This window comes from Heloderma suspectum, chromosome 10 (assembly GCF_057233095.1).
Source record: "Heloderma suspectum isolate Gila_16-S chromosome 10, 16-S_ref, whole genome shotgun sequence".
Classification (NCBI taxonomy): Eukaryota; Metazoa; Chordata; class Lepidosauria; order Squamata; family Helodermatidae; genus Heloderma; species Heloderma suspectum.
Window position 1 is genome coordinate 41232996 of NC_139467.1, and position 14688 is coordinate 41247683.

A 14688-nucleotide genomic window follows, 5' to 3' on the forward strand; every position below is an offset into this window, starting at 1 on the left:
GCTGTTTTTGGTGGATGATGTTGTCAGTAATGAGATTTGTGATTCTGTGTCTTCCTGTTCTTCCCCAGAGCCTGTAGGTTTCAGAAAATCCAAAGACAGGATAAAGGTCTTCTGCATGCTCTTGCAAAGCACCTTGGATAGCTGCTTTAGAGATCTGACTGGAACCCGGAGCAGATTCACCACCCCACTGACATCGGAGCCACCAGCCTCCACTGGCAATAAGTCTTTTGCTTACTGATTATACTGGGTTGTTATTTGTTTTGTTTTGTTTTAGTGTCATTGGGTCTTAATGTGCTTGGAGCCCTTCAAGACAGGGCAAGCTAAAACAGCCTTCCCAACCAGGTGCTCACCCACCCCAAGATGTATTGGACTAGAACCCCATCATCCCTGGAATGATGGGAGTTGTAGTCTAACACATCTAGGTGAGGGGAGCTCCAGGTCGGGGGAGTCTGAGTTAAACATTTAACAATAATTTAATTAATGGTTTGCAGTGGTGTGGAGAAAGTGGACAGGGAGACATTTCTCTCCCTCTCTCATAATACTAGAACCTAGTGGGGTCCTCCCATGAAGATGATTGGTGGGAGGTTCCAGACAGATAAAGGAAGCACTTCTTCACACAGCGCATAGTTAAACTATGGCAGTCCCTTCCACATGATGTAGTGATAGCCACCAATTTGGATGGCTTTAAAAGGGGATTGTACAAATTCATGAGGACTATACATCACCTCCAGTATCAGAGGCAGTTTGCCTATGTACACCAGTTCTGGGGAACATGGGCGGGAGGGTGCTGTTGCACTCATGTCCTGCTTGTGGGTTTCCCGTGGGCAGCTGGTTGGCCACTGTGTGAACAGAACGCTGGTCTAGACGGAACTTGGTCTGATCCAGCATCATTCTCCTTATGTTTCAAAACCTGCCTCCCTAGGCTGGAATTCTGCCGGACCCTCCCTTCCCTTCCCTTCCCATTCCACCAACCCACCCACACCTGTAGCCACGGGTGGGCTGGGGGCTCTGCTCCCTAAACTTTCTCTGCCACCCCCTACATTTTCTCTTTTAGAAACTTTTTTTAAAAAAAGTTCACAATGTTGTCTTTCAAAGGCGTGCAAAACAGATGAACTGCTCCCCCCAACTTTTTTGGCAGCCCCCCCCCCGAACCTTTAGGCTGGCTACGGGCCTGCACCCCCCCCCCAAAGGTTTGTCCACATATGTCAGCAAACGCCCACAGGCGCCCCCCCCGCCCCTCGACTGCCTCAAACTGGGCAGGGCAGGGCAGGGCAGGAGCGGAGCGAGCGGGCCAAGCGAGAGCGCGGTGGGGGCGTCGCGGGGGAAACCGCGCCGCGAGCGCCTCGTCGGGGCAGCGCTACATAAAGGAGCGCCCGGCGCGCCCGGGCGGGAGACAGGCGCCCGTCTGCTGCTGCGACGGCGGAGTCGACCTGGCGCGGCCGCCGCCGGAGAGAGCCTTCCTCCTCCTCCCGCGGATTCCTCCCGCGGGCGCCGCCTTCTCGCCAGCAAGCCCCAGGTACGGCCACGGCGTCTCCTTGCGGAGTCCCCGACTCCCCCCCCAGGCTGGCTGCGACTCTTCCGGGGAGCAGCCCGCCGATGCGCCCGCCCGGGCAGCCCCTCCCGGCCTCCTGCTCTCGGCGGAACGAGCGCGGAGCTCTGCAGGCGGCGCTCGGACGCTGCCGGCTCCGGAGCCCGAGGCTCGACGGGCTGCTCCCCGCGGAGGCTCGACGGGCTGCTCCCCGCGGAGGCTCGACGGGCTGCTCCTCGCTGCTGCTCCTTCTCTCCCCCCCCCCACTTTCGGGCGGCGGGTGAGCGGCATGGGCGGGACGGACGTGAGACGCCGGGCGCCCGCTGACCTGCTTCCCAAAGGGACGGCCACGGGGGAAGTCGGGGCAAGCAGGTACCGAGAGAGCCGGGGGGCGGGTGAGTGCCGGGGTTAGCGCTGGGCTGGGGAGGCTTGGGCTCGCATCCCCCTGCAGCCCCAAGGCTCGACGGACCAGCCTAACCTACCTCACAGGGTTGGCGCGAGGATGAAAGGTGTCGGGGGGGGGACGCGAGTTCCTTGGGGGATGGGTGGCATAACAGCGGAATACATCAAGAACCAGTAAAATGAAGGCTCCAGGGGCAACTTCCAGACATCGGCTGTGGCGTGAGCTTGGATGCATGAAGCGGTTGCTTCCCACGGTGCAAGAGAAGATGCTGCGCCTCAGGCTGGGAAAAAGGGATGTATAAAATAGGTTTCCTTTAAGCCCTTATAAAATGCCTGGCATATTTTGATATTTCTTCAGGGTCACGGAAATCAATCGATAATCAACCATAATTCAGAAGGTTATATATGTGGAATTAGTTAGAATAGAAACTTTGTTATTAGACGTAGAATATACCTTAATGCAATCAACGTCAAACTTAGCATAATATAAACCAACATCTGAATGAGTAAATGCAAATGTTATAAGGGCATTTTATTCCTGTAGAACATTCCTTCGGCCAGTTCTGTTTGGAGGTTTTGCCTGTATTTATTCATTTACTTATGCATGCTTTCTTGTGGCTGCTGCCCTCCCCTCCTCCCCGCGATGCCCCACAGTGCGCAATGCGCTCACTGTGTGAGCTGCTCTTCTGTGCCACCCTGCTCAATGGTGAGGAGAATTTGGCCACTTGCTTCCTCAGATACCGGCAACCAAGGGCATTGCTAGGCCTGGGCCCAGGGCCGCCCAGCCCCAAGTCGATTCCCCAGAGCCCTGAGTGGCCTTTTGGGCCAATGGAAACATTATTCTTAGCTGAATTGCCATGCCGGAAGGAGGGGGATTTTCAAGGGATACTTCAGCTGCAGGGCGGGGAGGGGTACTCCTCCCCACATGATGCCTCCCCCCCTCACACACATATGCACAGAGTGCTTTTAGATTAGTACTCTGCAGAGTTTTTGAAATCCTATTTTGGTGCAGACACTGCCATTTTTAGGGGTGTGTGTGTGTAACTGCTCGTGAAAAGCCTACTGGCCACTCTCCTTTTTGCATTTTTTCCCACACAATTGCAAATTAATTGTAATTGAAGAGGAACTACTGATTTGGGATGATCTGGGGCGGGGTTCAAATGAATTAAAGAATTTATTTTATTTCAAGTGATTTGGATAAGAAATGAATTGGTTGGCTGAAATTAATTGGCTGGCTTTGCCTTCTGTGAAATTTAAATAAATATGACTAATTATTTCTAAATTTGCATATATAGCTATAAATTAGCATATGCAAATTTGTGTCCTGTGGGGCTGGGTCCCGAATTCTTTAGGTACCTAGCAACCCTTCTGCAAGCAACCATTTTGCCACACATTGTACCTCCCGCCTGCCCGTGATGAGTGGAGATGCCCTCCTGGCCGCTTGGTGGGATGATAGAGGCCACCAAGCGCCTCCTGTCCGAGGGAGTTTGCTTTGGGACACTTTGGTCTCTCCTGGATATCCTGCCCAGTGGTGAGGACAATTTCACCACGCAAGGACCCCTGATTTTAACAACAACAGCAATAATATTCTGAGGAAGCAGCAGAGGGAGTCTGTTGTATTGTGAGACCAAAACGGACCCTTCCTCTGGTTTAAGGGATCTCAAATGAAAGGGTATTTCTGGCCATGGGCTGGTTAGGGTTCTCTCTCTCCTGCCTGGTAGTTCTGTGTTTAGTTCAGGAAGAAAGCTGGGAGGGATTTGAGTGCTGGAAAAGGCCCGCGGACAAGCCAGAAGGGCTGCTGGACCCCTTATCAGCGATGTGTTTAAATAAAGGTGCACCAGGAAAGGGTTACATTTAATTACTGTCTGTTAAAGTTAGAATATGTGTCTGAATGTTTGTGTTTGGGGAGGCAACCAGGGTGTGGATCCCACTCATCCTGTGTAGCTGGGAGGTGTAATGGTCTACAAGCAACCCTTGACCAGACTGTTGCAAACTGTAGGTAAAATCCAACAGAAATCCTACTTAGAATGTACCCGTTGAAATTAATTGGACTTAAGTTAGTCATGACTAACTTGTGCCCCTCATTTCAGTGGATCTGCTCTTAGTAGAAGTTATGTTGGATTTACCCTGTGTCTTGTATGAAAAGGACAGAAGATTCTCTGGTCATTCAACACTGACTTTAGAGGTCTCCCTGCCTCACACAAACTTCCATTTGAAATGCATCCACCTCTGGGTTGGAACACCCCCATCGTTGCACAGTCACACAGCAAGCGCTGCAGTCCAGGGGAGGTAAGCCGCTCACATCCGTGTGCAACCCGGCGTCCCTGCATTGCCCAAGAGCTGTTGCACGCTCCTCATCCTCCTTGGCTTGATGAACCGCAGCACGTGCATTTCTGTGGACTTTGCTGAACGAGGTCAGAAGGTGGCAGTCCATCAAAGCGAAGCTTGGTGTTACCTCGGAGCGTGCGGAAGGGCAATGCAGAGGTGCCCAGGGAGAGAGTCCCAAATTCCTTCCTTGCCTTTTGACCTTAAGTCCCGTCCTTCTGAGGTTGTTGCTGCTGCTGAGAATAGAGGACTTATTGCATTGCTGAAGTCTGAGATCATAGGAGGTGTCTTAACTCCAGGTGGCATGAGCGGGGGCGGGTGGGGGGCATGCGGAGGAGATGCCAGCAAAGTTCTAATAACGGCAGAGAGGCTTGCTTGCTTTCTCTCAACGGGCTCTTTGGCACAGCAAACACCGGCATTTGGTGCTTGATGTCAAAAGTGGGGCATACAAGGACTCAACCTGCCTCGCAAGTCCTCATTTCTTTTCTAGAAACTCTGTTCAGGAACAGTGGTTTTGGCTCCTTGCCCTGTATTTTTTTAGGCTTCTGATTCGTTCAGGCACTTAAAAAAATCTAAAAACCAGAGGCCAAATGCATGCGCTTCGATGCAGCCGCTTGTCAGAGGTAGGACCCGCTGCAGCTCCCCATTGAGTGGTGAGTCTGTGGCCAATCTGGTCTGTGAGCAACACATCCTGGGATGTGTGAAAGAGTCCTCAGCATGCTGCGCTGTGGATACCAGTTAGTTTCAAATTGTGACCCACCCCAAACCTTAGTCACGATGCAGCGAAATAAGAGTCAGGGTAGCACAGTGGTAACAGAGTTGGGTGTGGACCAGAGGAAGTCAAATCCCTATTTAGCTGTAAAGCTCTCCAGGTGACACTGTCTCTTAGCCTAACCTACCTTGCAGGGTTGTGGGTGAGCACAGAGCATTGTGCTCTGAGCTCTATGTCAGTGTGATATAAATAGCTTGAGATAGCACATCCGACATCCAATCCCGGTCTCAACAGAACAGGCTGGAAGGCTTTGCGATGGGCCGGTCCTCTCTTCCCCTCCCAGTTTGACAGGTTGCTTTTCAGTCCGCGGGTTCAAGGCTGTTTGTTACCCTTTTGCTTTCTTTTTCCATCCTGAGGGCTGCGTAAACAGGAAAATGTCCTGAATTACATTCTTGGCAGCTGATTGCTGGCTAAGGAAGTCTGGGCTCAGGGAACACGGTGGAGACAGATAACTCAGAGGATGTAACAGAAGCGATTGGCGTGTCTTGGCTGGCCCAGGCTGCTGCTACTGGATCGGTGGGTCAGCCACCCGTGAAATATCTGTCTGTGGCTGAATCTACACATAGTAGTTATACCATTATCATACCGTTATCATAACTATTGGTGCCCATTGGTGTCATGTGTACCAATAGTTATGATAACGGTATAACTACTACGTGTAGATTCAGCCCATGCGGTGGTGCTCAAAACTCAGTGGAGCCCTCCTCATGGAGTGTGTTATTGAGACCCATGACATTTCCTAAGAGGTTCCCCACTGTTGCTGTCTACCTGGTGCAGCTAGTTAATTTCAGACTCTGGACTTTATGGTCTTATGGGCAGTGGAGACTGGTGGCTCCGATGTCAGTGGGGCGGTGAATCCGCTCCGGGTTTCAATCAGAACCAATCAGGACTCTAAAGGAGCTATCCAAGTGCAAAGCACCTTGGATAGCTCCTTTAGAGGTCTGACTGAAACCCGGAGCAGATTCTGACTGAAACCCCGAGCAGATTCGCTGCCCCACTGACATCAGAGCCACCAGCCTCCACTGCTTATGGGGGCCCTCTCTTTAGATGGTCACCCGTGTTACTTCACTTTCAAAATCTGGTAAGCCAGCCCTGCAGCACTGGGGGCCCTCCTGCTGAGGAGAGGCCTGGACCTTTGCCCCAGAGTCCTGGTGGAACCACTGGCCAGCTAAAGTGCAATTCACACAAAATCTGTACGATCCGGTTTGGGAACAATGACTGGGTTTCCATTTGACTTTTAAAATTTCTCTTGGGGTTGCCTGTCACTAGACCTCTCCTATCCAGAACCCTGTGCTCAGCTGTTCTTGGTGGACAATGCTGTCAGTAACGAGGAGATTTGTGATTCTGTGTCTTTCCGTTCTTCTCCGGAACCTGTAGGTTTCAGGGAATCCAAAGACAGGATGAAGGTCTTTTGGACGCTCTTGGCCATCTTGCTGTTGGCAGAGGAGAGGCTTGCTGCCCGGGCGTCGCGTACACGGAGGGAGCTGGCCCCAGGGCTGCACGAACGGGGGATACGGGACGCGGGGGGCTCTTACTGCGAACAGCACAATGCCTGCTGCCGTGGCAGAGATGATGCCTGCACTGTGCCTTACCTCGACACCATTTGCTACTGTGACCTGTTCTGCAACCGCACCATCTCTGACTGCTGCCCCGATTTCTGGGAGTTCTGCTTGGGTATCGACCCCCCGTTTCCTGTGCAGAAAGGTGGGTTACAGGTGGGGAGTTATGGCTGTTTGGTGTGTGTGTATATCAGCAGGCAGGTGATCTGTGAGTAAATGTGGTCAGTGACTGTGTGTTTCGGTGCGAGTGTCAGAGGCTTGGGAGTGGCTGTGTGTCTTTTCTCTCTTGCGGAGGGTGGTGGAGGTTTCCATGCCTGCAACAGAGAGGGGGCTTATGGGGGCGGATCTTGTTCTCCACTGCAGACTTCTCTCTCTATAGGCAGAAAGGGAGATCTGCTATATCCTATGGCCAGTGGGAGTCCCTCCCAGAGGCCTGAGGATTGCAGCCATTGTTAATCTGTGGAACTCACTGCCACAAGGTGTGGCAATGAGTGTTACTTTGGAGAGAGAGCGAGAGAGAGAGAGGGAGGGGGTTAAGACACATTCTTGGAGGAGGAGAGGAAGCTATGACAGCTGAAGGAAACCCCCGTGTTCAGAGGTAGTGTATGATTGTGATTATTGGCTGACTGAGTGGGGCTTTTTTGTGCATGTTGGAGGTCACTCCAGGGTCCCTGAATCTGCCTGCAGATCCATCCTACAGATGTGCCTCTGGAACAGCCCCAATCCTTAGCGTTCTACTCGATACTGTCACTTCCGCAGCAGCTGTGGATCCCCTCTGACCCCCTTGAAGGAAAATGTGATTTTCTTCCTTCAGCACAATAGCTGTCTTTCTCCTGGGCCTGCCACAGAAAGGGTGAGGGAGCTGTCTTCAGCTTTCCCCTAGAGCTCTGTCTTTTCTCTGTGCTCAGAGTATTAACCCTAGCAAAACTGGATCGACAGGGGAACTGGGAACGCTCCTTTCTGGGCAGATGGGCTCTGTCTTCCTAGGAGTTAATGTCTAAAACCAGCAGCGCTAAAGCTTGCCCTGGAAGCCTCTCCCATCATATCAGGCATCTGAGTGTGGATGGGCTATTGTTTTTCAGTGGTGCACTTTTGTCATGCTCAGATGTACAATCTTTGGATGGTATCCAATGGTGTTGTTCCACCAGCAGGAGGGAGCTGCTGGCAGAATAGATCTCCCCCTTCAGCCTCCCACACGTGCCCTCCAAATCTACTCTGGACATTGGGGGGACCCTCCAGAGCAAATTTGGGGAGCATGCGGGGAAGGCTGTGGTGAGGAGGAGAGGACAGGGAAGTCCCATTCTGTGAGCAGAAGCCCCGTTGCATCAGTGGACACTGGTGGCTCTGATGTCAGTGGGGCGGTGAATCCGCTCCAGGTTTCAGTCAGGACAAGTCATAACGCTGAAGGAGCTGTCCAACGTGCAGAAGCAACTTGAATAGCTCCTTTAGAGTTCTGACTGAAACCCTGAGCACCAGCCTCCACTGCCTTGCATGAGTGTTGGATCCAACATATATTTATCATTGATTGATTGATTGATTGCGTTTATACCCCGCCTTTTTTCCTCTTGCAAGGAACCCAAGGCGGCTTACATTCTCCTCCTCCTCTCCATTTTATCCTCACAACAACAACCCTGTGAGGTGGGTTGGGCTGAGAGCGTGTGACCAGCCCAAAGTCACCCAGTGAGCTTCCATGGCTGAGTGGGGACTAGAACCCGGATCTCCCGGCTCCCAGTCCAACACTCTTGCCACTACACCACACTGGCTCTCATCATCTTCATCATCATTGGAAGCTGCCTTATATTCAGTCTGGCCATTGGCCTATCTGACACAGCAACTCCCCAGGGTCTCAGATGCAGACCTTTCCCAGCCTCGTTGCCTGGGATCATTTTAATTGGATTGAACCCTGGACCTTCCCTAGGCAGAACATGACCCTGTGGCTCATTCCACCCCTTCACATTTTTCAGGCCGGCGTCTTGGCACTGAAAATATGTTCTGGGGCTGAGCCTTGGATGAAACCAAACTTTGACCCTGTCCTCTTGAGCTAAACCATCCAATCAGGAGCATGAATCCTGCTGAACAGAACGAAACTTTATTTTATACAGTTCAACCTTTACAAGTTTCAACCACCCTTTGTACTCTCTGGAGAGGTTAAAGGGGTGGAATCTCTCCCTTACTCTCCATGTATAATTATGTGGGGAGTGGAGATTCTAAACTGTAAGTCATTGTCACTACAGAACCAGGGAGTGGGAGGTAATGAATCCAATTAGTGTGTGAGTTCCCCCCGCCCCACATGCTTTATAACGTGAAGACGCCTCACCTCCTCAAATGGCAAGCAGTGGTGTTGTAGTGGTACATTCTGAAGTGCAGTCACTCATCATGACCGTCCCCCATATTCACCCCCCACAAAGAGACCCCAAAATTCTAGGCAGCTTTGTTGACCCATATCACCAAAACATTTCTAGGAGTTTCCATCTGCTAGAAGCAGGTCTTTTATAATGCTATTGAGTTGTAATTGCCCAGCCCAGATGAAGCCACCCCAGAATACTTTACACAAGGAACAATATAGTGTTGCTACCAAAATTCATTCCCCCACCCAGCTTGTGTGAGGATTGCAGCTAAGCTGTGCTACACCACTGATGGCAAGAAGTTCCAAGAGCAGCTCTCTACAGTTCAGTCTGGATGGAGATGCAAGCAGAGCACAGTGGAGGTAAACGGTGGAGGCTGGTGCCTCCGATGTCAGTGGGGTGGTGAATCTGCTCCGGGTTTCAGTCAGAACCAGTCAGAACCCTAAAGGAGCTATCCAAGGTGTGAAGCTTCTTTAGAGTTCTGACTGGTTCTAACTGAAACCCAGAGCGGATTCACTGCCCCGCTGACATCGGAGCCACCAGCCTCCACTGGAGGTAGATACACTCTTATAAGCAGAGAGCCATCCTGTATCAGGTCCACACAGAGAGCAACTGCACACCAGTAATGCTCCAGCTATCTCAAAGCTCCTTTGCTCCCTTCTCTACGTGATTTTCTCTCAATCCAAACTGCGCAACCAGCTCCCAAACCATTTCTCTGCTGCCCCCTCCAGCTAGCTGGAGCAGTTTCACCTGCTCAGACACTGAGTGTTACATTCCAAAAGCTGGAGAGAGAGCTCCCCAGCTATCAGGAGAACATCTCCTACAGCTGGCTCCCATTGATGAGACATCATCCCATCATCCTGGGCTATTCGTAAGCCATCAGCCTCACAAAGGATGGTCTCCAAGCAGCGATGACAATAAACAGGACAGAAGAAAGAAAACTGTACTGGGAGCCCAGAGATCCAGGTTCTAGTCCCCACTCAGCCATGGAAGCTCACTGGGTGACTTTGGGCCAGTCACAGACTCTCAGCCCAACCCACCTCACAGGGTTGTTGTGAGGATAAAAGGGAGAGGAGGAAGATCATGTAAGCCGCCTTGGGTTCCTTGCAAGAGGAAAAAAGGCGGGATATAAATGCAATAAATAAATAAATAAAATAAAAGTTCTGCCCTGATGAGCACCTCCACCAGAATATGAGCCTTCTGGCTGTATATATGGATCCACGTGCACTCAGTTTCTCATCCCAGTTTCTTCCTTGCCCCTTCTTTCTCAGCCTGCATCCGCAATGGGCACAAGTTCCCAACAGGTGCGACCTACAGAGATAACTGCAACCTCTGGTAAGTTGGTTTCTTCAGACACAAAGCTGTTTTCTGTTAGTCTTGTCCTCTAAGCTGCTGCTGTGTGTTCCTGAGCTCTATACAAGGTGCTGGTGTTGACCTACAAAGCCTTACACAGCTCAGTGCTGCAATACCTGATGGAGGGCCTCTCCCAGAATGAATCTACCTGTACACTATGCTCATCATCTGAGGTCATCCTCCAAGTGCCTCCTCCGAGGGAGGCTCAAAGGACAGCAAAAAAAGAAATGGTGATTTTGGAACACTCTCCCCAGGAGGCAAACCTGGGTGCCTGGATGACATTGTCATCTTTTCAGTGTCAGGTTAAGGCTTTCCTCTACTTCCAGCATTTGACAGCATGCACTAAGGTTTTATTGATTCCTGGGATTTACCCTTGGTTGTTTAAAACTGTTATATTTTTTATGGTGGTTTCTATATTATGCTACTATATTATATTTTTTAGGATTTTAGTCTTTGTAATCTGCCCGGAGAGGCAAATTCCTGCCCTGAAGGGTTAAATGGCTAGCGTGTTCTGCCAACCCATGCAATGCTGGGTGTGTGTGCATTTATGGCTGGGGGCAAAGCAGCAGGACTTTGGAGAAAAAAATATTGGATGTGCAGGAATTTGACCTTTGCTTTTTCCCACTGCCTCACGATTCCACCCTGCTCTGAAGCGTGGGCGGAGGGACCACACAGCTATGAGGAATGGAGGGTGCGGGGAGAAGGGTATAGCTCCTTATACCAGAACAGGCAGACATCAGGAAGGGAAGACTTGGGAGCCCATGTGGTGTAGTGTATAGCAGCTGTGAACAGACTTCTGGTTTGTGGGACCTACTTTGTTTATTTACTAGAACCTTGAAATCCACTAACCTGGTGAAAAAGGCATATGCTTAGCATTAAAGAATTCTGAGCCTAGGAACTTGTTTGAGTACCAGAACTGAACAGGGTTCACAGTCCTTCCACACAAAAATCCACTTTTTGGCCCCCGAGATTTCTTCATCTCAGCAGTACAATTTAGGGAGGATGGGAGCAATTTTGGTGCTGCAATTGTTAAACAATTGGGAGTTGGAAATCCTGGCTATTCTACTGCAGGTCACCCAGAGTTCTACCAGTAGATCCAGGTATACCTTCTGTCTACCCCTGGTGTATAGAATACCAGCTTGAGGCCAGGGGTAGGAACCCTGTGGTCCTCCAGATGTTGGACTCCAAATTCCATCAGCCTCAGAAAGCATGGCCAATGGTCAAGCATGATGGAGCTACAGTCTGGCAACATCTGGAGGGACACTGGTCCCCCACCTTAGCCTATCCCTTCTGGGTTCCATGCCTTCTCAGTCACTGGGTTACTCTGGACATGTTTAAGCAACAGACTCAACATGGAGTGCCATGTTTTCCCATCCATCCATCCATCCATCCATCCATCCCAAAAGTGGCCTGAGAAGGTGTCATTTTTAATGTTTGCTTCACATGCACAAATGTCTCTTGGGCTGGGAAATGCCCGAACGCAAGTATGAATCAGCCCTAGTGGGGCTGCTGGGTTTGGGGCTGTTCTTGAAAGTGGGTGCTGCATAGGAGCAGTCCTGATGTACAAGTTTGAAGCAGAGCTGCCGATGAGCCGGTCTGTGACTGCTGATTGCTAAAACTGCCTTCTCAGGGAACTAGGGAAAGGGTTGGAACTCTACAGCCAGGAAAATCCGGAGTCGGTTAGCCTATCCCCATTCTAACCCACCAGCAGGGCCAGCCCTACCGCTGGGCAGAGTGAGGCAGCTACCTCCGGTGGCAGATGCTGGGGTGAGAGTGTAGGGATGGGCACAGAGCAGCAACAAGGTGTCCGAGGACAGAGCTGTGTGCCTGCCCTGCCCCACCCCAAACTGCCCTGCTGCTCTCAAGTGCAGAAGAGGGGAGGGGAGCAGATGTTGGGGTGGGGGCATAGCAGCCATTCCAACTGTTCCTCCTGAGCCCCCACAACATTGATAGCATCAGGGTTTGCAAGCAATTCTTCCTGGGTAAATGCAGCAAAAGCGTGTGTGTGTGTGTGTGTGTGTGTGTGTGTGTGAATCTATGCATAAACCAGTAGGATGTACTGTATGTTATAGCAAAGATTTACCTCTGGTCCCACCTCAGCTCTTTGGCTTTTGGGGGCCTATATCTTCAGCTCTATGGGAAGAAAAGGAAGAGGGCACAGTAGTGTGGATTATTATTCCTCTCTCTGAAATAAATCCATGCTCCCTTAAAGCCAATCCACTCTGTTCACAATCAGGGGTATTATGCACCTTGATGTGGGGCGGGCACCATTTTTTGCTCCACCTCAGGCAGGAAAATATCTTGTGTCAGCCCTGACCGTCTTTGACATGGTCTCTTTAGGTGAGGAGGTAGCACCCCCAACCCACCCGATGTTCTGATGTAGGGGATGTAGCCACTTTCCTGAAAAACCATGGGGGAAAGGAGCGGAGAAGCTGTTTCTTCGTCCCTTTTTGCCAGGGGCCAGCTTGTCTCCTCTGGGGAAGGGGGTGGTGGTGAAAAAATGGGTCCCCGCTGATCTTCTCTTTGCTGCTCAGCAGGTTCTGGTAGACTAAAACTGCAAGTGCGGCGGCTGCCCGGCAGGTCCGTAAAAGGAGAAACCATTTCAGCCTTCAGGATGGAAAAGGAAGGCGGGGGGGAGGGGGGGGAACTGAAGTCTTTGGGCTGAGAGAAAATGCCAAGCATTGTATGAAGTGTAGCTAATGTTGGAGCTGGCTGCTTGTCAGCGAGGCCAAAGTTTTCCGAGGGCTCCATGAAAGCTGTGATTCCCAGGAACTTAGACACTACCTTGCTGCCTTCCTCAACTCCTGGTGCCCTCCAGCTATGTTGGACTACAACTCCCAGCATCCCCAGCCAGCTGTCACTAGCAAAAGGTACCACCTGCAATCGACATATTCTTAGCAGGCCCATATGTAACCGAAACACACACATAGGTACTGCACGGGGCAACAGCCTCCCCCAACCATGCTGGCTGGGGATGCTGGGAGTTGTAGTCCAACACAGCTGGAGGGCACCAGGAGCTGAGGAAGGCAGCAAGGTAGTGTCCAAGTTCCTGGGAATCACAGCTTTCAGAATCACAGCTTTCAGAAACAGAAAGCAAGTTCCTTTAGAAAGATCTTCACTTTGTTGTGCATGGGTCAGACCTCATCTGCTGGAATATTGCGTCCAGTTCTGGGTGCCACACCTGAAGAAGTATGCAGACAAATTGGAACAGGTTCGGAGGAGAGCTACCCAGGATGGTCAGTGGTATGGAAAACCTAAGAGGAAAGGCTGAAGGAAGAAAAGAAGACTAAGCAGGGGACATGATACCTTCTTCTAGTACCTGAAGGGCTAACGAGAGCAAAGACTCGTTCTCTGCTGCCCCCAGGTGCAAGGACCAGATCTAATGGGCTTATGTTACAGGAGGGTAGATTTCGGTTGAACATTAGGAGAAAGGGGTGGGGGAAGCAGTTTGCCAATGGAATCAGTTACCTGAGGCTGGGAGCGAGGCTCTCCCTTCAAGCAGAGGTTTCTACCTCTATCTTTGGATTTCCTACATCGAGCAGGGGGTCAGACTAGATGGCCTTCAAAGTAACTCCAACTCTGTGATGCTATGAAAAAGTCAGGGGAAAGTTACATGGGAACTCTGTGTAACATGTAGTTTGGCACTAGGTATTGGCTATAGACAATGTGACTGTATCTGTTCTACCTGTGGCTCTGGTTCTCCACCAGGTGTTCTCTCCTCCTTCACAAAAACATTAACCATTGTCTTGAAATCACTCTGACATGAATGCAGCTTCCGTTTGGGGGCAACAGGGGGGTCACATTCTTTTTTTCATTTGCGCTAACGTGCTTTTTCATGTTAAATTCTATTGCAAAAACGTTTCAGTAAGAAATAGGCAAAGGGGTGTTTTAGCCCAAATGAAAACATCAGTGTACAAAATTCACAGGCCGATTAAATAGCAATGATGGGAAAGGTGATTGTGAAGTAGATGTGTGGGGACGGGTTCGCTCGCCCAATCTGCCACTGCACACGAGAAAGCTATGCCTCATAAAAGGGGCAGAGAATTAGCACCAAGTTGGTCTCTGGTGGGTTCCAATCCACATCCATGAGGCTCAGAGCTCGCAGGCCTCCGTGACAAATTCAGAATTCTGTATTTTATTGCGGATCACTGCTGAGTGCTGCAAGGTGCATAACAACCTTCATTGAGCTTCCCTCACAACAGCGCTCGGAGGGCGGTCACTGATATTCCCATTTTACACAAAGGCAAATCATGAACGGTGCAGTCCAGGATCTCTTCTCGATCATCCCAGGGTGCAGGACACAGGATAAGGGGCTCAAGTGATAGGAAGCCAGATTCCGGCTGAACATCAGGAAAGACTTCCTGACTGTTAGAGCAATACGACAATGGAACCCATTACCTGGGG

At 50.8% G+C, this 14688-nt stretch overlaps 1 protein-coding gene across 1 annotated transcript in view; it reads left to right on the top strand.

Moving 5' to 3' along the window:
• Positions 1-1297: 1297 nt before the first annotated feature.
• TINAGL1 (tubulointerstitial nephritis antigen like 1) overlaps positions 1298-14688 on the top strand; it is a 45326-nt gene continuing 31935 nt past the window's right edge. The window contains exons 1-3 of the mRNA XM_084814424.1: positions 1298-1516; positions 6405-6731; positions 10203-10266. Coding sequence (XP_084670550.1) covers positions 6428-6731; positions 10203-10266 — 368 coding nt within the window. The 5' untranslated portion in view covers positions 1298-1516; positions 6405-6427. The remainder of the gene's footprint in view (positions 1517-6404; positions 6732-10202; positions 10267-14688) is intronic.